The sequence below is a fragment of the Nematolebias whitei genome, chromosome 6, assembly GCF_014905685.2.
Source record: "Nematolebias whitei isolate Nwh7 chromosome 6, NemWhi1, whole genome shotgun sequence".
Lineage (NCBI taxonomy): Eukaryota > Metazoa > Chordata > Actinopteri > Cyprinodontiformes > Rivulidae > Nematolebias > Nematolebias whitei.
In genome coordinates, this window is record NC_056503.1 from 24,717,743 (window position 1) to 24,741,173 (window position 23,431).

The 23,431-nt window shown below is 39.9% G+C and overlaps 1 protein-coding gene across 1 annotated transcript in view; it reads left to right on the top strand.

The window, feature by feature from the left end:
• LOC119410858 (Down syndrome cell adhesion molecule homolog) overlaps positions 1–17,296 on the top strand; it is a 50,432-nt gene extending 33,136 nt beyond the window's left edge. Inside the window, exons 15-24 of the mRNA XM_037677779.1 lie at positions 875–973; positions 2,391–2,579; positions 2,758–3,048; positions 3,703–3,879; positions 5,813–5,843; positions 6,081–6,196; positions 6,281–6,430; positions 10,750–10,950; positions 13,275–13,577; positions 15,981–17,296. Of these exons, the coding sequence (XP_037533707.1) occupies positions 875–973; positions 2,391–2,579; positions 2,758–3,048; positions 3,703–3,879; positions 5,813–5,843; positions 6,081–6,196; positions 6,281–6,430; positions 10,750–10,950; positions 13,275–13,577; positions 15,981–16,492 (2,069 nt within the window). The 3' untranslated portion in view covers positions 16,493–17,296. The remainder of the gene's footprint in view (positions 1–874; positions 974–2,390; positions 2,580–2,757; positions 3,049–3,702; positions 3,880–5,812; positions 5,844–6,080; positions 6,197–6,280; positions 6,431–10,749; positions 10,951–13,274; positions 13,578–15,980) is intronic.
• The last annotated feature ends 6,135 nt before the right edge of the window (positions 17,297–23,431 follow it).

The window sequence follows — 23,431 nt, forward strand, 5'->3', positions numbered from 1 at the left end:
TAGCTCAGGAAACCCAATCTGAGCCTAACTATAGGATTTATCAAAACGAAAAATCTTAAGCCCAGTTTTAAAACTGGACGGGTCAGCCTCACAGACAGAAACTGGAAGTTGGTTCCATAAGAGAGGAGCCTGATAACTGAAAGATCTTTATCCCATTCTGCTTTTGGAAACGCTAGGAACCACAAGTAAACCTGCAGTCTGAGAGTGAAGTGCTCTGTTAGACGAATATGGAACAATAAGATCTCAAATATAAAATGGAGCTAGGTTGTTGAGAGCTTTGTAGGTTAGTAGTAAGATTTTGAAATTATATTCTGAACTTGAAAGGGGGCCTATGGAGAGAAGCTAAAACTGGAGAGACATCTCTGCTATCAACTCTCATTAAATCATCCTACTCTATCACTTGAATATGCCAAAGGTGGTTTTTTTGGTCTAATCTAGCTTCTAATGTCATTCTCCTACGCCATTTTCCCAAACAAACTGTCCCCTTGTGGATTCAAAATCATGGATAGCAACAACCAGATGCTGAGCTTCAAAGCAGCACATCAAACAACGTCATCCAAACTTTATTTGAACTCTTATGGTCCAAGCAATCACACAGAAAGAGAAACATAAAAAGACCCACTGAGATATATATTTTAAAACGAAACAATAAAAATAAAAATAAATGTCTATGCAAAACAGTTTTCATTTATACAAAGAATAGTGCCTAAGACTAAAGAAAAATATATTGTACCATATAAATATTTTTGGGTGCATTTTTGGTCTCAGTTCTCAGTTTTTAATCAAAATATCTGAAGTGACCCTTAGTCTGGACACAAGATATTTTATCAAACTTTTTGTGTAGTGACCTTTTGCTTCACCATGCTGTTCACAGTACCTCCTGACCAACCACGCCTTACGGTTACCAAGACGACCACCACATCAATCACGTTGTCATGGATACCTGGAGACAATGGAGGGAGCTCCATTAGAGGTGAGTGTGTCACACTGACAATATGCACAGCAGGAGGAGCTAAATGAAGAGTTTGATCACATCCACGTATAAATGTGAAAGCTCACTTTCTGTCAGCTGTTTGTCTTCCACCCACTTTGGTCCAGCTCTGCTGTTCTGGACCTTCATCTCATTATCTGCTGGTCCAGCACAACACTCAAGTCCTAAAAGCGAGATTAAAACACAGGAGAAAAGATTAGTTCCATTTAAGTGGAAGATTAAAGTGTTCCATCTTAAAGCCCAATCACAGAGAGACTGTTTGTGGTGATTTATCACCGCTGTTAATCAAGCAGCTCCGGTCTTCAGAGATGAAGCTGCAGTAGAAGCTGTTTGTGGTCCATACTCTGTGATATTTGTTTTCCTTTTCTGTTCATAGCATCATTCATCACCAGAACACACAGACAGACAGAGACACACGTGTGTGTGCACACCTCTGAGATTAGTGTTGTCTTTTTGTTGCCTTGTATGTACAGTACTCTGCTGCACAGATGGAAGTTTTACGTTTGGTCACCCTGTCCTTAAACTGTCAACACAACCATTTGGAATAAATTATGTAATCTTGCTTCATAATTGTACAAAGTATTACGTGCAGAGAAGCTCCCTGCTAAAGAAAATGGCATGTTTGTTGGTTATTATGAGAATATTTTGTCTTTCAAGTCAACTTTCAGAAATAAGAAATACCTTAGAACTCCTTTGTGTGCAATGTATTGTTTTTAGGGTGAAACTGTTTTATAATTTAAAAAAAAAATGTCATTTTCATATTTGCATTTTTTTAAAACAACTCTAGTTTTGCAGCCACAAATGTAAGAGTAGCTACAAGTGATGCAATTTTAACAGATTTCTGCAGAAATACAGAAAACTGGCATAAATGTATTACTGAAATTAAATTATGTCTAGTTGTTTAAATGCTGATTAAGCATTCAGACGATTGTTTTCCTGTTTTTATATTTCTGTACACATTTTGCAATCAACATACTTGTGCATACTTTCAATTTCTGAAATAAATAAAACTATTTGGTGCTATATTTGAGACATTTATATATCCAAGTCTTTAGCTCATTCAATAAATGTTTCCATTGTTTTTGTTGTTGTAAGTTTTATAATTCTCTAAATATTTAACTTTATTTATAAATATTTTCTTGGGGCGTGGTGGTGCAGAGGTTAGAGAATACATGCCTCTGATCGAGTGGTTGCTGGTTTGGATCCCCTAACTGTTACGTCAAAATTTGAATGTGAAAAGTGATCACCCACACTTCCCCACTGTGAGCCCTCGAGCAAGCCCCCCACCCCCACCCACCCCCCCAATGCTCAACATTCACTTAGTTTCTCTATTTTATTTTGAAACATTTATTTACTTTCTCTCCTATCTTCAATTTGTTCCTTCTCTCCTCCCTCTCAGGTTACATCCTGCAGTACTCCGAAGATAACAGTGAGCAGTGGGGGAGTTTTCCCATCAGCCCCAGTGAGCGTTCATACCGTCTGGAGAATCTAAAATGTGGCACGTGGTACAAATTTACATTGACAGCCCAGAATGCAGTGGGTCCTGGACGTATCAGTGAGATCATTGAAGCCAAGACTCATGGGAAAGGTAAAAAATATATATTGTACAAGGGGTTTTACTGTATATTTCCATTTGTGAACCTCAGAATGCAGAACATTTTAGGGTTAAAATATATCATGAATTATTTTACTTATAAGTCTTGTTTTATTGGTGCTGGAGTGTGAGCTTCAATATGATAAGGTTTTGCTATCTGTTCTATTCTCAGAACCTCAGTTTGCCAAAGACCACGAACTTTTCACCAGCATCAACTCCACCAGGGCGAGACTCAACCTAGCTGGCTGGAACAACGGCGGCTGTCCGATCACCACCTTCATTCTGGAGTATCGAGCTGTGGACTCCCCCACCTGGACCACGGCTCAGCGCACCTCACTCACCAAGAGCTACATTCTGTACGACCTGCTGGAGGCGACATGGTATGAGTTGCAGATGAAGGTTACCAACAGTGCTGGCTCAGCAGAAAAGCGGATCACCTTCGCCACTCTCAACTCTGATGGAAGTAAGTAGGGAACATAGAAACCTGCACCATTCCTGTGTATTTTACAGATCAATCAACTAAATTTTGGAAATGCTTCAAGAACTTTACCAAGCGCCATGAAAAGTACCTTGATATAAACAACATATCATAGTTTTATTCTTTTACCTAGGCCAAAATGACTTTCTTGGAAAAACCAGATTTCTACCCCAGTTTTAAGAACATGTGTTGGTGACTTAAAAAAAACCTTTGGGATCTTCTTTTATTTTTATTTTTTTTGCTGTTCCCTCTTTAGGGGTCGCCACAGCGAGTCATCCTCCATCTCACTCTGTCCTCTGCATCCTCTGTCCTCACTCCAACTACAAAGTACCTCCATGTCCTCTCTAACTGCATCCATATATCTCCACTTTGTCTTTTTCCTGGCAGCTGCATTTCTAACATCCTTCTACCAATATACCCACTGTCCCTCCTCTGGACATGTCCAAACCATCTCAGTCTGGTCTCTCTAACTTTATTCCCAGTTGTTCAACCTGTGCTATACCTCTGATGATCTAATTTCTAATCTTATCCATCCTTGTCACTCCCAAGGAGAACCTCAACATCTTCAACTTTGCTCACATGCTCCACAGTCTTCAACAAATCTGCTACCTATTTCTTACTATTTTCTTTTCCACAAAGGCACCATCCCACCACTGCTGAAAACAGGAGACCCCATCTCAGACAACATGTCAGGCAGTGGTGGTCTGAAGATGGTGGTAACTATCACATCCATCCTCGTGGTGGCTGTGTTGGTTTTTATTATGCTAATGGTGCTAAAAAGGAGGAGGAGGGAACAGAGGCTCAAGAGACTCCGAGGTATGTTACAAGTCAAATTGTTTGTATATTATGTTGTAAAAGGTTCATCACATTTTTTGTCAAAAATGTTCAGTATATTTTCTTCAATCTTTAAACTCTCAGTTCAGGTATTTTGAAGTGGGGTTTTGTGGAAAGATTATCCCTCTATTATTTGCTGGTTAAGTGTGGTTGGGTAGAGCAGGCAGCTTGTCCAGGAGGTACATAGATATCCCTACCATGAGCAAGAGTCTCCAGATCCTCTTGGGGATCCTGAGGCATTTTCAGGCTGGGGAGGATACGGAAAAGAAATATTTGGTAAAATAATGACTCCTGTAGGAAATTGCACTTTGTTTTTTAGACAACTTCAGTTTGGAGAAAGAGTTTAATTCGGAACAGACTGGTGAGCTAATGGCTGATTGGTCCAAGTAAAACCAAGATTAACTTCAATCTGAAAAATGTGGTTCACTTTAACAAAATAAAAGTCACATATTAATATCAGTTTCACATTACACAGTCATTTACATACAATTTCACTTCAGTTCAATTCAATTTGTTTATATAATGCCAAATCACAAGAGACGTCATCTCAGGACACTGTACAATTCATACATAGATACACATAAAGTCAGTTAATAACATTATTTATCTAAGGAGCCAGCAGATTGCTTTGAGTTTCCACTTCATCGCATTCTCCCATCCCAAGTGAGCACAGAGGCAACTGCGGAAAGGAAAACCTCCCTCATGAGGAAGAATCCTCCAGCAGAACCAGGCTCTGGACAAGCGGCCATCTGCTTCGACCAGCTGGGTTTGAGAGGAACAGATACACAATGGCAGGTCCAGGATCGAGGCCATAAGGTTTTCTCTAGGAGGAAAGACATAAAGACTGAAATCACGTTTAGAAAGAATAATTACAAATACAAACTATTAATTTGTATTTGTAACTGTTCATTTGATGAAATAAGATCCATTTGTTCTCCAGTTGTCTAAGGTTATAGCAGCATAGGATAAGGAATAGGTCAGGAAACCAAGCTGACTTACTATAGGATTTATCAAAAAAGAACGTCTTAATCCCATTCTTAAAACTGCACAATGTGTCAGTCTCACGGACAGAAACTGGAATTTGGTTCCACAAGAGAGGAGCCTGATAACTGAAAGATATTCCTCCCATTCTGCTTTTGAAAACTCTACGAATCACAAGTAAGCCTGCAGTCTGAGAGTGAACTGTTAAGAAAATATGGAACAATAAGGTATGTAATATAAGATGGAGCTAGGTTGTTGAGGGCTTTGTAGGTTAGAAGTAAGATTTAGAATTCAATTCTGAATTTGACAGGGAGCTACTGGAGAGAAGCTAAAACCACCAGGTACATAATACAACACTACCAGGTATATATTTTGCAAAAGCAAATAGTGGCAGCAAGAGCATCATAAGGTTGGTGCTATAGAACTTGTGTAGTATGAATGTGACTGTAGTGTAAAGATTTTTTGAACAGTTATGGCAAGAAAATCAGAATAGTTTGAGACTGGAATTGTTTTTAGATAAATTTTACTTGAGTTTTAGCATCTCTTGGACCAGGCTGTAGCTCATGAATCTGGTCAGGATCAAACTAAAATTTTCCAAACTGAGGTTGTTAGAAATCCAAGACATTATAACTTCTCCACAGAGCTCCACTTTATGTATTTGAATCCTTCCTTTAAGCTGATTAAACTGTACGCTAAGTCTGTAACGTGAGCAGATAAGGTACTAACTATTAACAAGCATTTGATAGAACATCACTTCAGAACTGTCATTTTTGTTGAGAAACTTAAATATGTGTTTGTGTGTGCTGCACAATACTTTTAAAAGCACCGTTTCTAAGAAGATTCCTGAATGCTTTTAGATAATCCCCAGGGCTCTACCTCAGCAACACGAGACTAGTTTATTGTAGTGTTAACCATGTATTTGCTGACTTTACAGATGCCAAAAGCCTGGCAGAAATGCTGATGAGGTATGTAGTCTTAATTTTAATTTGTGCACACTCATTTCCTTTTAGCCAGAACATAAATCACGTCCTAGGCTAAAGTTACAGAACCTTTCAGTAAATATCAAATATATTACCTCATGCTATCTTTTTGCTTTTATACAGCTTCGTATCAACTTAAGTGGAGCTGAATTTGAATTTCTGTGATACAATGTAGCACCACACAGCTGAGCAGTAATGTGTTTTTCTCATATATCTCCACAGTAAGAACACACGGACGCCAGACACAGTGAACAAGCAGCAGCAGACTTTACGAATGCACATCGACATCCCCAGAGCTCAGCTCCTCATCGAGGAGCGGGACACCATGGAAACAATCGGTGAGACGCTAGAAGGGAGACTTCTTCTTGTTGGTCATCATCCTCTTTTTACTTACACCTCCATCCCTGCTTCCTCTCTTTTAGATGACAGGTCCACTGTGTTGCTGACAGACAATGATTTTGGGGAGACCAATAAGCAGAAGTCTTCCACAGTGACTCATACTGTCCACTACCAGTCTCTGTCCCAGGCCACTGGGCCCCTGGTGGATGTGTCCGATGCTAGGCCTGGAACCAGTGAGTCCCACCACTGTCAGTGCTCACATTTATATTCTTTACTACTAACATTTAAAATGTGTTGAGTCTTGTTTAGCTAACACTAAATAAAATGTAATGTAGATTTAGCAGTGAATTTGTTTTATATCCACCTTTTTCCTGGGGGCTCTACTGTAAATGATTATGGGGACAACTTCCTGTCAGACAGGAAGTAGCAGTAAGCATTGGTTAACCATGACAGCAGAGCAGGGACCACGGTTTATTTGAAAGTAATTTGCATTCAGTTTAGCAGATAAAATGCTGATTTTGTTTTGTTCACATTTAGTTAACAACTATAAAGTTTACTAAAATAGCTTTGCTGAGTTCAGGTACCTGTTGTGTTCGCGGCTGCACGAACAACCAAATCAGTGCCTACAACAACAGTGTTTTGAACACGGACCCAAAACAGACAAAAAAAGTGTGCCTTTGAAAATTGGTACAGTTTCATCACCTACTTACAGATGAGGAATTAAGAAGAATGTGACTGAAAAATGTGAACTTGAAGAGACCACCTAAAACGCTGTATGTGAGCTAATTTCATTTTGTTGACAAACGGGCGACAGAGGAAAACCTGCATCCTACTTTGTGGCTGGACTACAATAAAACATTGGAGAAGAGACGCTGGACCCTCAGAAGGATTGAAAACAGTGTGACGAGAATATCATGTGATTTCAAGTGTATGGAGGACACAGCATCATAGTATTTGTTCGTCTTCAGTATTAGGATTTTCTCTGTAATTAATCCAAGCTCAGTGATGGAGGACTTTAAGGCTTTGGCTGGACTCTGTCTCTGCTTCAAGATAAATAAGATTGTGTCCCACCACTTTAAACAAAACATGACTAACCTTATTACTGTGTAGATACTAATATACCTCAGAGATTTTTAGGTTCGTCACTTCAATGTCGGGAGAACCGAGTTAATGAAGTAGCTAAATATGCTAGTAGATGTAATCTGCATCCACTTCTTCAGCTCGCCCTTCTTCAGCTCGTCCTTCATCCCTCGTCTGCAGCAGGCAGCAGTATGATTATCAGAATCAGAATAAGCGTTATTGTCATTGCACAGTGAAGAACAACAACATTACATTCTGCACATCCATCCTAAAGATGGACGTAAGTGTATAGGGGCTGCAGCTTTTAAGAAGTGCTGCCCTTATTGTTTAGTTAAGAAAAGGTGAAGAAAGCATGAGGAGAGAGGTATTAAAATAAAGATCTCTCACACCGTGTCCTTGACAGGGCATGGTTTAAGGCATAAACAAATCTACCACAGCAAGCACCATAGATAGGCACAATACATATGGATGGATGACAAGACGGTGAGATCTGTCCATGAACCCTTCCAGGGGTGGACAGAGCAGAGCGTCTTGATTTACATATTCACCAGGAGCAATTTCAAATAAGTTGGCCTATCCAAGGCCAAGCAGGGAGGCCAGATTCACATAAACAATAATTGTTTTGGGCAATTATATCAATTTCTGTCTGCCTTCGGTTCTGCTGGTACTCTTGATGGTGAATCCAAACAGCCAGATTTGTGGACATTCCACCGGTCCTTGCTTGTTAGCCTTCTCCAAGGTAGAATTCTTCATGCCGGCGAGTTCCAGGAGCCGCAAGTGGCCTACGATTCTCAGAAATCACGTCCAGCTTATGGTTGAGCTCGCAACACATTTGAGTCTGAGCACTCAAAGCACAAATTAGTCCTTCACATAAGGGTGGCAGCTTTACCATGGAAACTGCTGCCGATGTCTTCCTAATTTGTCGATATCCTAGGTATCTGCTGATTTCAAAAAGCGGAAACCCTGTTATCATAAATCCAATAATGGACACGTCTTCTATGTCCACCACAGACAGTACAGACAGGCACATCATCTTCCACTGCCCCCAGGAACCCATGATGTACCCAGCTGATTGTGTCCGTTCAAGGCATGAGGCCTTTCCAGCACCCTGTCTCTTGGTCGAAAAAAAATTATCAATTGCGTTAAGACCAGCTGACTAGATCCATAATAATAATTTACGAATTGGAAAATGTATAAAGACAGGCTCTGATATACAGGACAAGATGCAAATGCAGGAGGAAGGCAGGAGAGGGAAGAAAAGCATTTGTCTTCGTCTAGGGCAAGTGAGAAAAGAATCAAATAAAAAATATATATTGTCCTGTTTGAGTTCTGACAGTGGTGTTCCCACATGTTTAAATTAAATCCACAATGCTCAGAGAAATTACATTAGCTCATACTGTTCGCACATAAACAAACGCCGGTTCTGGTCCATGCCAGAAGTAGAACAACCCATAATTCATGCAAGGGAGCATGGAGGCTAGGAATAAGGTGGATATGTGTGGTCTGTTTCTACTCTTGTAGATTTTATTTTAAGATCATCAACCCAAAATGCAATTAAAGGGCATCACCTTTCATACCAGAGTTTTAAAGTCAACATTTCATGTTGTAAAATGAAAATACTTTTAGTCATTTATAGATTTATAATTTGGTTAATCCCTGAGAATAGCAAGCGCTTTCTCAGGTGGTATTGGGCTATCTCTCATGATCTGATAGCCCTTGGAATGTGTGTTTTGAATGACTCTCAGCTACTACTGCACCAAATGTTTGCAGATGAGTTGAAATTTCTCTGAAGTATAGACACTGTATATAAGGCTGTGGCAGCCATCTTGAAAGAGCTGTAGATGTACATCCTTTGATTTATGAACATTTTATTAAAAAGCCATCAAGTGACTTGTAAGATATTCCAAAATTTAATAGTAAAGATAAAAAAAAACAATTTTGTTTATCAGTTAGCAGGCGATAAATTGTGGGGATGTGGGTTTTCTGTTAATCCGTACAGAATATGCCTGCAGATGGTTTTGATTGACCGAGCCACACAGAAGCTGCAGCTCAGCTGCTGGGTTTCTGGTATTTAAGCTCCACTGAAGCCAAACTGATGAAGAACACTGATCTCCGGCTTTTCCTTAACACAAACTCGTGTAACTGCCTACTCCACAACTCGGGTCTCACTACCTGCAGTCTTGGATCAGTGACACAGAAAGTGATGTGCTCAAATTACAGGTTTAGGTATAAAAAAAATACATTGTCGCTGTTGTCCATTGTTGTCATCTTTCTTTGTTGAAATCAGGTCTCTCTTGTAAATGAGTCCTCGAGGCTCAATGGGATTTACCTGTCTAAATAAAGGTTGAATGAAAAAAAAAATAGTTCAGCCATGTGCAATTTTTTACAAAAGGAGACACATTTTTTATTTTAACATAACATAGTATATTTTTATAGTATGACTGGCACACTTTCAACCAGCTCAACATAAATTGAATGCATATAAAGAAGTACAATGCACATCAGTGTAATCACACATTAGCTTATATCAGTCCCTTCACTCATCACAGGAATACACATCCCAGGTGTCACATTATTGATTCATTTAACCTGACCAGTGGGGCTTGAACTCACGCTGCTGTTTCAGCCCTTTGTTCTTTTGCAAATGCCCCCTCCCTCCCATCATTCTATCCGTCTATTTCATCTACAACTGATTTATAGTCTGACAATTACCAGCATCATTCTTGTTTGCGCAGATCCAGTCTCAGACTTTTATAAAGTGTTTCACAGTTGTTGTGTCCAGCAATTCTTAAGGTGCCAGCAGCCTGTCTGGATCCGGATGAATATGATACAAGCTGTTTGTTTATGGAGTTTAAGACCAGTGGCAATGAATGGGGATCAGAGAACAGAGAAAGTAAATCCAGGTCCTAATTTCAATTTGTGTTATGATTAGTGAGGATGTCATGCAATTAAATTGATGAAATCCCAAAATGGATTAAACTTCCATCCATCCATCCATCCATCCATCCATCCATCCATCCATCCATCCATCCATCCATTATCTTTAACCACTTTTCTTTTCGGGTCATGGGGGTCACTGGTGCCCATGTCCAGCAGTCATTGTGCGAGGGGCGGGGGACACCTAGGACAGGTCGCAAGTCCATCACAGGGCCACATAGAGACAAATGAGACAAACAACCATTCACTCTCTCACTCACACCTAGAGACAATTTAGAGTTACCAATCAGTCTAACATACATGTTTTTGGGCTGTGGGAGGAAACCGGAGTACCCGGAGAAAACCCACGTATGCACGGAGAGAACATGCAAACAAAGGTGCCAGACTGGGATTTGAACTGACAACCTTCTTGCTGAGAGGCAACAGCTGTACTAACTGAGCAACCGAGCCGCCTTGCAGAAAACCAACAAAACGTGAATTAATGTTCAGTCAAATGGTTTGAAATGATTTGAAATTATTTCAATGTCATTATTAGATCCCACTGCCAGACGCACTGCCAAAGCTGGTCCCACTGCAGCACGGAGCCGCTACGCCAGTCAGTGGACTCTGAACCGGCCTCACCCTACCAGCTCCTCACACACTCTGACCACTGACTGGAGGCTACCAACACCACGCGCCACTGGATCTGTAGACAAAGAGAGCGACAGCTACAGCGTCAGCCCTTCTCAGGATACAGGTAGAGCAAAGATGGACGGCCAAACAAAATCTATTCACTGACTTTTTTTGTTTTTGTTGTTGTTTTAAAAAATAAAAGTTTTGGCTTCAAGCATTTTGCTTTTGCTAGATCATTAAAAAAACAACGTACTGACATCAGTAATATGATGATAAAGCATAAAAAAATCAAAACAATTTTGATTGCAGTTTTTATAAAGAAAAGAAGACTAAAGAGCAGCTGTGGGATGCTCATCTGACTGAGATTTATACAACAATCAACTTAAAACTGTTCAGATCTGCTGAATTGTGCATTTCAATCCCTTACTTTTAAATAGCTTCTTCTTTCTAACTTTGGAGCAGGTGTTACTTTCTGACTGAGATAGAGCTCACGGCTAATTTCAGTAGAGCCAACTTGAAAGTTAATTACTATTATTAAAACAACACTCATATATAAAAATCTCAGTGGTTTAATGCAAATGCTACTTTTTAAACAGACACTGCTGTTAAATGTACAATACATTACACAGTCACTTACATAAGGCACAATGGCTCAGTGGTTAGCACTGTTGCCTCACAGCAAGAAGGTCCTGGGTTCAATCCCCGGTTGGACCTGGGGTCTTTCTGTGCAGAGTTTGCATGTTCTTCTCGTGCTTGTGTGGGTTTTCTCCGGGTACTCCGGTTTCCCCGCAAAAGAGATCTGTGATCTCAATGGGATTTGCCTGGTTAAATAAAGGTTTGTAAAAAAATAAATGAGAATACTACTTGTAATATCAAGAGCTACTAGCAGCAGCAGCTAGCTATAACACTTTCAGTGCAGACTGGGATACTTCAAGCATGAATCTCAAATTTTCGCCATTAAAGAATGTGCAATGAGAAATTTACTGTTTTTTTAATGGTTTATAAAATTGTGTTTTCATGAGTTGTTAAAACTTTTAGGATAAAAAAAAAAAAAAGTTTGTTCAGCTCAATCATCCAGGTAGATAACAACAAAAAAGGTTAAATCATGTCATCTGGACCAGTTTCTTTAAATAAGAAACGTTTCATCTCCCATCCGGAAGACTTCCTCAGTTGCACATGTGTCAAACTCAAGGCCTGGGGGCCAAATATGGCCCTTGTTAACATCTCATCTGGCCCCTAAGATGATATTTTAAAAGTAAAATAGTTTTACTGCTTTTCATTTTACGTCAGAACTGAGCCTACTTTAATTAAGACTTCTCACGACAGTTGGACAACTTTGAAGCCAAGAAAAACTAGCTTGAAATTTTCTGTAACCTTTGATTTTGATGCAGTAAAAGTGACAAAGTACGTCAAATGAGACTGACAAAAACTTTTGTTGTGGAAACTGCAACCAAGAAAATGATGTCAAGTATCTGACTGGAGGTCATATTGACTGAAGTTGGTCCTTGGTTTGAAATAAGTTTTTAATTTTGACCCCCTTTTTGTAACAGAGTTTGACGCCCCTGCTATGTTTCAAGCACAGGCTGTTTCTGTGAGTAGCAAGTTGGCCATCGGGCCTAAAACATTTGCTTGTTGTACATGATGATTGATTGTTTTGTATGTGTTAAAAGCCTACTTTAGAGATTTAGCTTGAACCGCAGCAGTGAAGGCTACCTGTGGGACAGATCTGGTTGGCAGGCCGTAGACTGAGGAAGTCTTTCGGATGGGCGATGAAACGTTTCTCATTGAAAGAAACCGGTCCAGATGACATGATGTAACCTTTTTTTGTTGTTTTTAGGATTGTTTAAAGGTGGCAGAAATCTACTTTGGTTTGGGCCCTGTTAGTCCTCAGCTCATTGGTCAAAACTAACCTTTATTTCTCCAAACTGAGGTTGTTCAAAGTGTTATCTACAGCAGATAAGATAATAATTGTTTATAAAGATTTGCACAAAAATACAACACATTTTTACTTAATTCTACAAATCTACTACTATTCTACTGCTCTAAATCAGGTGCATTTCGCTACCGTATGTTTTTCAGTGAGGTTTTTTTTTTTTGGTTTGGTTTCTTTTTGCGGCTGCTCCCTTTCTCAGGGGTTGTGAACCCACATGAAGTCTTGGTGATAGTTTTTACACCAGATGCCCTTCCTGATGCAACCACAGACCACTAAGCTACCACAACCCACATGTGTGGAGAAGAGGGCTGCCATTAAGGGGCCACAGTGGGACAAATGGAGATGGAGGCAGGTGTGGGTGCTTCACCTGTTCCACTTAAATGTTGATGTTACCGTCATGGGATTTAAACTGGCGACCTCTTGATCACTGGCCTGACATCTCTAAATCTCCTCGCCACTACTCCCTGTGTTCTTCCAGTGAGTAAATAATTATAATTTTTGTGCCTTGTTATTAGATCGTGCACGGAGCAGTATGGTATCAACAGAGAGTGCGTCCTCCACCTACGAAGAGCTGGCCAGAGCCTACGAGCACGCCAAGATGGAAGAGCAGCTCCGCCATGCCAAGTTCACCATCACGGAGTGTTTCATCTCGGACACGTCATCCGAACAGATGACAGCAGGAACCAACGACTACACCGACAGCATGACCTCCAGCACACCATCTGAGTCTGGCATCTGCCGCTTTACTGCTTCCCCGCCCAAACCTCAGGATGTCAGCAGGGTCATGAACATGGCCGTGCCGAAGGCGCACAGACCCGGTGAGGACATAGGAATGTATTCACAAGTCGTTTGGCAACTTTGTGTGGATGAGATAAATTCCTCAAATTTTTAGTATACCCAGCTGCGTAATATGTAATCAAGCCTATAATTTTTTATTTATTATGTTCCCTTTTTGGCATAAAGACAGTCTGGGATTTCATTAGAGTCAAAAATAATTGAGCAAACAACAATTTACAGGAAGGGTATAATCACAGGAAGAATTCATGTCAAATGTTACAATTGGATTGTTACAATTTAAAGATAGAGCTACAAATGACTTTTATTTTCTTCACTTCTTTGCATATTTGGCCATTTTTTAGATGTGGTTTTGCCAGCGATAGCTTCTGATCAGAAGATATGCATCATTATTTACCTCTGCTACTCTCACAAGATGCATTAGTAGTGTTTTGTTGGAGGAACTCCCTGTTTGTGTGCAGTTCTTACACTCTCAGCAGCTTAACTAAGCCCATCAAAGGTCATGGCACTGCTGTTTTACTCAGCACTATAGACCCAAAACATTTTGCAATACATTTTTTTTATGTTAAAGCTGCATGAGGACTCCGTCTCAAAAGCTTTTACTTATCTGTTGTCAGGTTCGGTTACTTGAAGTGACCCTCTGCTTCTCCAGACAGATCAGTTACCAGATCTTCTGGTGCACACAAGCAGCATGTGACCACACACAAAGCACAGATGTTCAAACTGACAAACATCTTCCTCTCTGACGTGTATAGACAGCTCATCCATCATGCCTGCTGCTCTCATGTCATTGTATGTCTGGCGCTGTTGATAATTAGCCATGTTGGAGGTCAGCTGGCCATCGAGCAGCAGAAAAGGGCTTCAGGTGTGCGTGGAAGGATCAACCTTCCCAGTTAGACCAGACAAGAGTTTAAAGACATCCAATCATCTTCTTAGATTTCAGGACCCATTATGTTATAAACTTATTTGTGCACAGGGCATCAAACATGTCTAGGGGGGAGAGGGCACCTAAAGGCTATCTGAAAACCTGATCTGAAACTATTGTCGCTCAGTACAAAACAACACTTTGCTGCTACAGGGCAGACCTTTCAGTGTCACAACAAACTCTTGGTCCATCAGGTTGGAGTGGCAGCTCCTAATGCAAAGACTGGTGTCCGTTACAGTGGGTAGACCATGTAGGTATCGGACTACAGTTGTCACTGCAGTTTCCTTCTTATGTTGATAGCTTTTTCTAGACATAGGCAGTTTAACTTGTATTTTAGAGAATTGAATTCAAACCTATTAGAACATTTTCAGCTTTTTAAACTGCTTCAAATGTTATGCTTTTCTGCTGAATCTGTAGTCAGAACATTATAAAAAAACATTTACCGTATTTTCTGGCATATAAGTCACTCCGGAGTATAAGTCGCATCAGTCAAAAAAAAAGTATCATAGAGGAAAAACATATATAAGTAACATTTATTATGTATCACCGCTGACCCGTCACATTTATTATGCATTTATTTAATGGCCAAAACAGCTTCATTTAGCCGGGGTGGCACGGCGCCACCCATCCATCCATCATGGTCAGAGCTGTGAGCTCTCCAGCATTTCTCCACCTGTACCTGCTGAGTGAAGTGAGCGGGCATGGGAGGACTCACTGTTGAAGTTCTTCAAATTTCAAAGCTTCAGTCAAAAATTGTGTTATGAATATGGAAGAAAAAAAAACATATAAGTCGCAGGACTGACAAATCTGTGTAAAAATTGCGAATTATACACCAAAAAATACGGTAGGCTCAGGACAAGTGGCCATCTAGTTCGACTGGCTGGGCCCAAGAAGACAGGAAGGAGAAATAAGCACACAATGGTAGGTCCAGGATGGAGGGCATCGTGTTTTTTCTCTAGGAGGAAAGACAAAAAGACCAAAATCACATGTTAAGAAAAAAAATATATAAATACAGACTATTCATTTGTATTTGTAACTGTTCATTTGATGAAATAAGATCCATTTGTTCTCCAGTAGTCTAAGGTTATAGCAGCATGGGATAAGGAATAGGTCAGGAAACCAAGCTGACTTACTATAGGATTTATCAAAAAGGAGAGTCTTAATCCCAGTCTTAAAACTGGACAGTGTGTCAGCCTCACGGACAGAAACTGGAAGTTGGTTCCACAAGAGAGGAGCCTGATAACTGAAAGATCTTCCTCCCATTCTTCTCTTGGAAACTCTAGGAACTGCAAGTAAGCCTGCAGTCTGAGAGCAAAGTGCACTGTTAGAAAATTATGGAACAATAAGATCAGTAATATAAGATGGAGCTAGGTTGTTGAGAGCTTTGTAGGTTAGAAGTAAGATTTTGAATTCTATTTTGAATTCAGCAACATTTCTCATGTGCTGTGAACACAGTAACTTCAATGTTTCTAATTCACCGCCTCTTTGTTTTCACTCCCAGGAGGAGAGCTGGTCCATTTGCCACCCTATCTTCGTATGGACTTCCTTTTGAACCGGGGTGTGCCCCTGCCAGCCCGAGGAGGGGGGGTCAGTAGTAGTAGTGGCAGCAGTAGCAGTGGAGGAGGTGGAGGAGCTGCAGGAGCAAGCGGAGGTGCTGCTGGTGCTACCGGGGAAACAAGAGGAGGAGCGGGAGCAATGGGCCAAACCTGCCTTGAACCCCAGAGGAGCCGCACCCTTAAGAGGCCTCCTCCGATGGAGCCCACCCCCATGGAAGTGCCCTCTCCCAGGGAGGTGCAGCAGTGGCAGCCGGGAACTGCTTCAACCCTCCCGCACAGGGAGGTCCGGGAAAGGGGAGAGGCCCGGGGGGAGGTCCGGGGAGAGGGTGCCTCCTCAGGAGATTTAGCTCAAGCACAGGCTGCCAAGCTCAGCACCTCCCAGGAGTCTCTTCTGGACTCCAGAGGACACCTGAAACAGAGCAACAACCCTTATGCCAAGTCGTACACTCTGGTATAACACGGGGACACGTGGACTCTGCAGAAACATGAGACGAGGGACAGGAGACAGACAACAGGCACAGGAGGGACAGTTTCCCACAACAGAAACTGTTGTACATAGAGCCGTTTCTGACATGCTACTCTTTCAGTCTGTCTTTCTTTCTTTTACTCTTTTCTTTCTGCCCTCTCCTGCTCGTCACTGTTGCTTTCACGTTTCTTTCTCTCACATCTCACTCCTCTTCTGAAGAATTTTCTCTCACAGTTTTTATTTTCTACTTGAGTATTCTTTTATTCTAAAGTGATTCTAAAGTGACAAAATAAAAAGGATTGCCAGAATGATTTATTTAAAATTTGCGAAAGAGGAAAAAAATATTGAATTTATATCGAGGACAATTATAGTCATTATTATTGATATTATTGTATAAAAACTGAAAATAGAAAAAAAAAAAGAATGAATAAAAATTGGACGGGGAATGTGGAAGGACTCCTCCAGGATCATTGTGCAGAACAATGTTTTCTTTATTTATGTTCTTTTCAGTGTTGCAGTGTAATGAAATTTGTATTTGGGGGCTGAAGAGAAGAAGAATGTGGAGAAGAGGAAAAGTGATAAAAGACACCACCGCCTATGCTGACCAAACCTAATGTTTTACGAACTTTCTGACAACTGCATGGCGACTGAACAAATGACAATTATTAGGAATGGCTGGAAATCAACAATGACAACAACAAAAAAATAATAATTAAGGAAAAGAGAATTTTGTCACACTGAGAAATTATACATTGTGAATATATATAAAGAGATCACTTTTATTTGTCAATATTATGGGAAAAATGATTTGGTTAATAAAGTCCTTAGTCATGTTTGCACACATCTGACTTTGATTTATGTCCTTTCACAAAGGCCTCTCCTAATGATGGGATTGTTTTTTTCTTCTATTTTGTCTCATTTTATTTAAAATTTTAAATAAATCTTAGATATTCAGATGTATTAAACAACTTGCAGTGTTTATTATTTGAGGTGAAAACTAGGAACATTTTTTTTATTCTAAGGTTGGACCGAGTCCGCTGTAATCAAATTAATCACACCTAAAGTTAAATAAATACAACCCTAAATGAACAACACAAAACAGATGTATAACATGTTTCAGAAGAAGTTAAAGCTATTTCACTTATTTCAAATTGTGGTTTTGTGGAAAATGTATGAACAAATAATATGGCATGTTTACTTCGACGAGAGGAGCCAGTTGAGGTGGTTCGGGCATCTGGTAAGGACGCTTCCTGGGCGCCTCTCTAGAGAGGTGCTTCGGGAATGTCCAACTGGAAGGAGACCCCGGGGAAGACCCAGGACACGCTGGAGAGACTGTTTCTCGGTTGACCTGGGAACTCCTTAGAATCCTCCCAGAAGACCTGGAATAGGTGGCTGTGGAAAGAGATGTCTGGACCTCCCTGCTTCAGCTGCTGCCCCCGCGAACTGACTTTGGAATAAGCGAAAGATAATGGATGGATGTTTACCTGTTTAAGGTAAGTCTTTGGACAGTTTCAGTTTGGAGAAATGGACTTTAATCTTGATGGGTTTGATGTACTAATGGCTAGCCTGATCAAGACTTTGACCTTGGATTGATGCTCTCTTAAACAACTCCAGTCTTAGAAAAATAAATAAAATCAAGGCAGTTTCTGTGAACACAATTTTAATAGCCTTTACACAGCTGTCATTTGGGTATACACTTTCAGCCTTTATTTATACAGGTTTGTCCCGTTGAGTCTCAGGGACTTATTTACAAGAGAGACCTGCTTTTAACAAAGAATGATGACAACAGTCGACAATTATAAAAGAAAGCATTTAAAATTAGAAGAATAATTGAAAGTATTATATTAAAAAATGAAACAGAAACAGCTACAATGTAAAGTGATGTAGAAAACTAAAAACAGGAACATGTCCGCATTGGTTTTTCCCAGGAACTTAACAGATGTTTGAAGCCACTTAGAGAGGTCAAGATCAAGAAATTCAGATCATTTTGCAAGATATTCCAGGAAACAGGAGCGGAGTAGGAGAAGGCCTTTTTACCTAGTTCAGTCCTCACTGAGGGAACACTGCAGGTAATAATGTCCTGAGAGTGCACGCTGTAACTGCACTCACACAGAGACATGTAGGAGGAGATGTATGAAGGCAACAGACCAAGAAGTGATTTAAAGAAGAAAATGTACCAGTGAGAGTCTGTGTGAAGTTAATGATGTTCAGTTAACCAGTGAATACAGGGTGCAATAGTGGGTACAGTAGTTACAGCCAGTCATGAATCTTAGTGCACCGTGATAGACGGCATCCAACATCTGCAGGGTGCTTATAGGAGCATTCATGTAAATAATGTCATCGTAATCAATGGAGGGAAGGAAAGTTGCAGTTACAAGGTGTTTCCTAGCATTCAGAGTTAGACAGGATCTATTTCTGAAGAAGAAACACAGTTTGACTTTCAGTTTCTTTACCAAGTTTTCTACGTGGAGCTTAAAAGAGAGATACGAATCGACCAAGATACCCAAATATTTGTAGGAATTGACAAACTCAATAAGAGCACCATTCCAAGATAAAATCGAAGGAAGAACTGCTGGGACCGACTTCCTGTTAGAAAACAACATCCCTTTGGTTTTGTCGGCATTTAGTACAAGTTTGAGATGGAACAAATCAGACTGGATGATGTCAAAAGTGCATTGCAAAGCTGGAAAGCCTTAGCAACTGTTTAAGCTCGACAATAAACAACTGTATCGTCAAGATACAAATGTAAGGATGCATCAGGGATGATCTAACCTACATTACCAACGTAGCTTGTGAAGAGGGTGGAACCTATGTAGATTGTGAAGAGGGTGGGTCCTAAGACTGAGCCTTGTGGTGCACCATTGTTTACCATTAAATAACTGAAGGAAGTACCATTATGTGAACACATTGCCTCCGATCTGAGAAAGCGTTAGTGAATAAACCAATGATGTGATCTGAAAAACCAGTTATTACACAGTTATATACACTGAATTTTATTATTATAAAGATGCTAAATTGAAAGCTACAGCAGATTCCAGTGTCCTGTGGTAGTTCTAACACAAATCTTATAATTCTTATGCTAGAATTACTTTGTAATAAAAAGTTGATGATGGTGTAAAGGTTTAACTACTGTTCACATGAACCACAATAAAATATTTAACAGGAGCTATTTTAATTTTACAGCAAGCCACTTTTTCTCGGCTCAGATGAGCTCATCAGTCTGATCAAAATTAATCAATATTTCTCTAAACTGAGTCCATTCAAAAGGTAATTACATAAGGTTAGATAAAAAATAATGCTTGTAGGCTTTCACAGAATTCCAGTGATCTTAATTGTTGCTTTACTTTAAGAGGAAAATTTCCTGCCAGGTGTCGCTAATTAAATGCACATATAACCTGATCGTTAATGTGTGCACTATAAAATCAGCATCTGATTTGTTGACCTGAAGTATTCAGGTGTGTTGGCATGAAATCTACACAAAAACATATCAACCCTTAAAAGCTGTGGTCAGGAATGTGCATCACATTTCAGAAGCTACTGTTTCTCCCCATCAATCTGAAGAGATGTTCATATCCACATTCTTTTGAATCTGACATTGTTTGGGGGGTGAAAATGATATAAAAAAAAAATACTGTTCCAAATCTTCCTTGGAGGGAAAGTTCAAAGTTAGACTGAACTATAATCACAAAAATAAAGAAAAGGCTTTTGTTAACTTTGTAAAGTTCATTACAGCAATATCAGAAAAAGACTAATCTGTTTGTAAGGGCTGCAGAAAAAGCTTTTACCTCATTATAAAAAAATATAAAAAAATCAACATGGCTTATAGCTTTGAAAAGTAAAAACCACAACACTACTGGAGAAATATTCTTTGGTCAGATAAGACCAAAATGAAGATGTTTGTCCACTGTGGACAAAGGTCCAACAACAACAGTTTGGATCCAGCTGCTGCTTCAGTGTGTTAATGTTTTATTTGATTAAAAGAGACGGTGCTTTAAACACCATTTTTAGTCTCAGAGCCATTTTAAAACATGTTCAGTTTATAATTTTTCATAGCTTTACACATTGTTTCACAATTTTAATTTTATAGACAAACATTCTGTTAAAGATATATTTGGATAATTCACTCAGTATGAAGGATAACAATTCTTGGCAGTGAGTCTGGAAGGATTCTGCTATGTCTGCAATTTATGACTTTATAGTTTTTTTTTTGCTGATCTATTTTAAACTTTGTCATGTCACATGGGGGCTAACTGACTGTGCTGGTTATTTTTAGGTCTGCTTAGACACAGTTACTGAGTGTCAAGCTGAGACTGTCTCACTTCATGGCTTCAAACCTCAAAATCACTGATTTGTGTTTTGTTTTTCCTTGACAAGTCTCAGTCTGTGTTAGTTAGAAAGGAAACCTGATCAGGTTTCATATATTTTAGTTTAGATTTTTCTTCTTTCCTGACTAATCATTTGCAGTCTGACTTAGATAAACATCCTCACAGATTTATCAAACATGCGTCAGGTTAGATCTCAAGCATATATTGCCACTTAGTTTCTGTGGGGTGGGGAGTGGTGGAGCAGAGGTTAGAGAAGAAGAGCCTGTGATTGGAAGGACACTGATTTGACTCACCTGCCTCCACTTTCATTTGCCCCACTCTGGGCCCTTGAGCAAGGTTCCTAACCCCCACCATCCACTCCCCTGGGCGCCCTATGGCAGCTCTCTGCTCCACACAGAGGGCAGTGGTAGCTCGGTGGTCTGTGGTTGTGTCAGGAAGAGCATCCGGCATAGAAACAATTCCCAAGTCTTTGTGCAAGTTAGTTCGCTGTGGTGGCCTCTGAAGAAGGGAGCAGCCGAAAGAAGAAGGAAAGGAAAAGAAAAAAAAAAGAGGTAAAAAGTGAACCAGGTTCATAACACTGAAACTTTTGAACTGAATGAGGATCCCCCCCCCCCCACCACACACACACACACACCATTTTACATTCATAGCACCTGTTCACTGTGTTGATAAACTGTTCATCTGAGCGTGCACGGCCCCTGTATCAGTTCCTGGTGTCATGGCTTCAGTCTTCAACTTGTAAACATTGTTTTGGGACAAAGGAAGTCTTCCCAAGACCATCATTACTGTCACGTTCTGTAGAGTTTGAACCCCACAAAGCACAAAGAACTCACAAGAACACTTTACAATAAAGTACACAAAATTTGATCAACTACTAGGGAACGCCTCAGGAACTAATCAGGAAATAATGAGTAGTTAACCAGTACTTACTGGGGAACTCACAGCAAAGCTTTATAAGGGGACTACTGGTTAATTACCTTGTAAATGAAGAACTAATGAAGAACTAATGGGTAGTTACCATGGAAACCAAAGAGGAACGAATCAGGAGTTAATGGGTAATTAACCAGTATTTACTGGGGAACACACAGCCAAGCCTTATTAGGGGACAACTGGTTAGTTACTACAGGAACAAACCAGTAGGTAATGGTCAAGTAGTTATTAAGTAATGATTGGTTCCTCAGTAAGTACTTGGTATGATGCTTCACTACATCAGTGAACAAAATAACAGCCAGGCAATGATTTGGTACTCATTAAGTGAAAGACAGACATATTTAAGATGACACCAGTACAACATTATGAAACTGATAATTTCTTTCATCAATAGGTTTACAAAAGAGAAAATCCAATAAAGTCAGTAACCACTAGGAAACAGTTTTTTGACTATTACAAGCTGTGACCTCACTGGTGCAGGGTTTATTCAGAACCCGCATGGAGAATTTCTCCTCTGTTTCTGAGGTTAAAAAAAAAAAACAGTAGTTCCCTAATAAGGTTTGTCTGTGTGTTCCCCAGTAAGTATGTTAGCTTCAGATTCATTCCTCTTTGGTTTCCTTGGCACCGATTAGTTCTTGATTAGTTCCTCTTCATTTACAAGGTAACTAACCAGTAGTCCCCTAATAAGGCTTGGCTGTGCTTTCCCCAGTAAGTACTGCTTAACTACCCATTAGCTCCTGATTCGTTCCTGAGGCGTTCCCCAGTAGTTAATCAAATGTTGTGTACCTTATTGTAAAGTGTTACTGAAAATGTTTTAAATTTAGAGCACACCCCAGTGCAAACAGAACAAAAACTAGTGTGGGAACAACAAGAAACAAAATAAAACTTGACGATACACGGAGGTGAACCGGAAATGGCATGAAGCACACAATGCCACCGGACTGGATGTGAAAGCTGAAGCTCTTTGGGTGTAGGGAAGCTGAGAAGTGGAGTGGAGACTATAGGAAACATGACCACTGGGAGTTGGTGAAAGTCATTGGAGCAGGAGTTGAAGAGCATAAACTGACGGAGGAAGAGAACTGACGACATGGGGCACTGGAAACAACTGAAACACAGAAAACATTAACAAAATAATCTAAAAAAGTTAAATCTGGTCCTCTGGACATTCAAAAAAAACAAAACAAAACAAAGCAAAACAACAAAAAAATGTAGAAACGTTTCGTCTCTCATCCGAGAGACTTCCTCAGTCTGAGGAGCTGTATTCAGCTCAGTCTCTTAAATAGCACCGTCTCAGAGTGGATCAACCAGTTTTGCTGCTGACAACCAAAACCAGCTGATCACATGCTCAAGAAGGACCATCAGCCTAACAATGGATCATTAGCACAGACTTTGGAAAAAAAACAAACTTTTTTTTTTATCATGAAAGGCTAAATAAACCAAAATATTGCTGTTAATTTTTGACTGTGTAACTTTACAAACAGCACCCCAAACACACATGCCTGGTTTTTAATGCTTATAATTTATTTATCAAACTAATGGGTTTTATGAGATTAGTTGAGAAGAATTAGGCTGTAAATTCTGATTTGTAAAATTTTATTTCATTATGCACTGCTCATGTCCTCCAAAAACCAGCAACCATGCTTGCTCTAAAGAGTTGTCCATTAAGAGTGGGAAT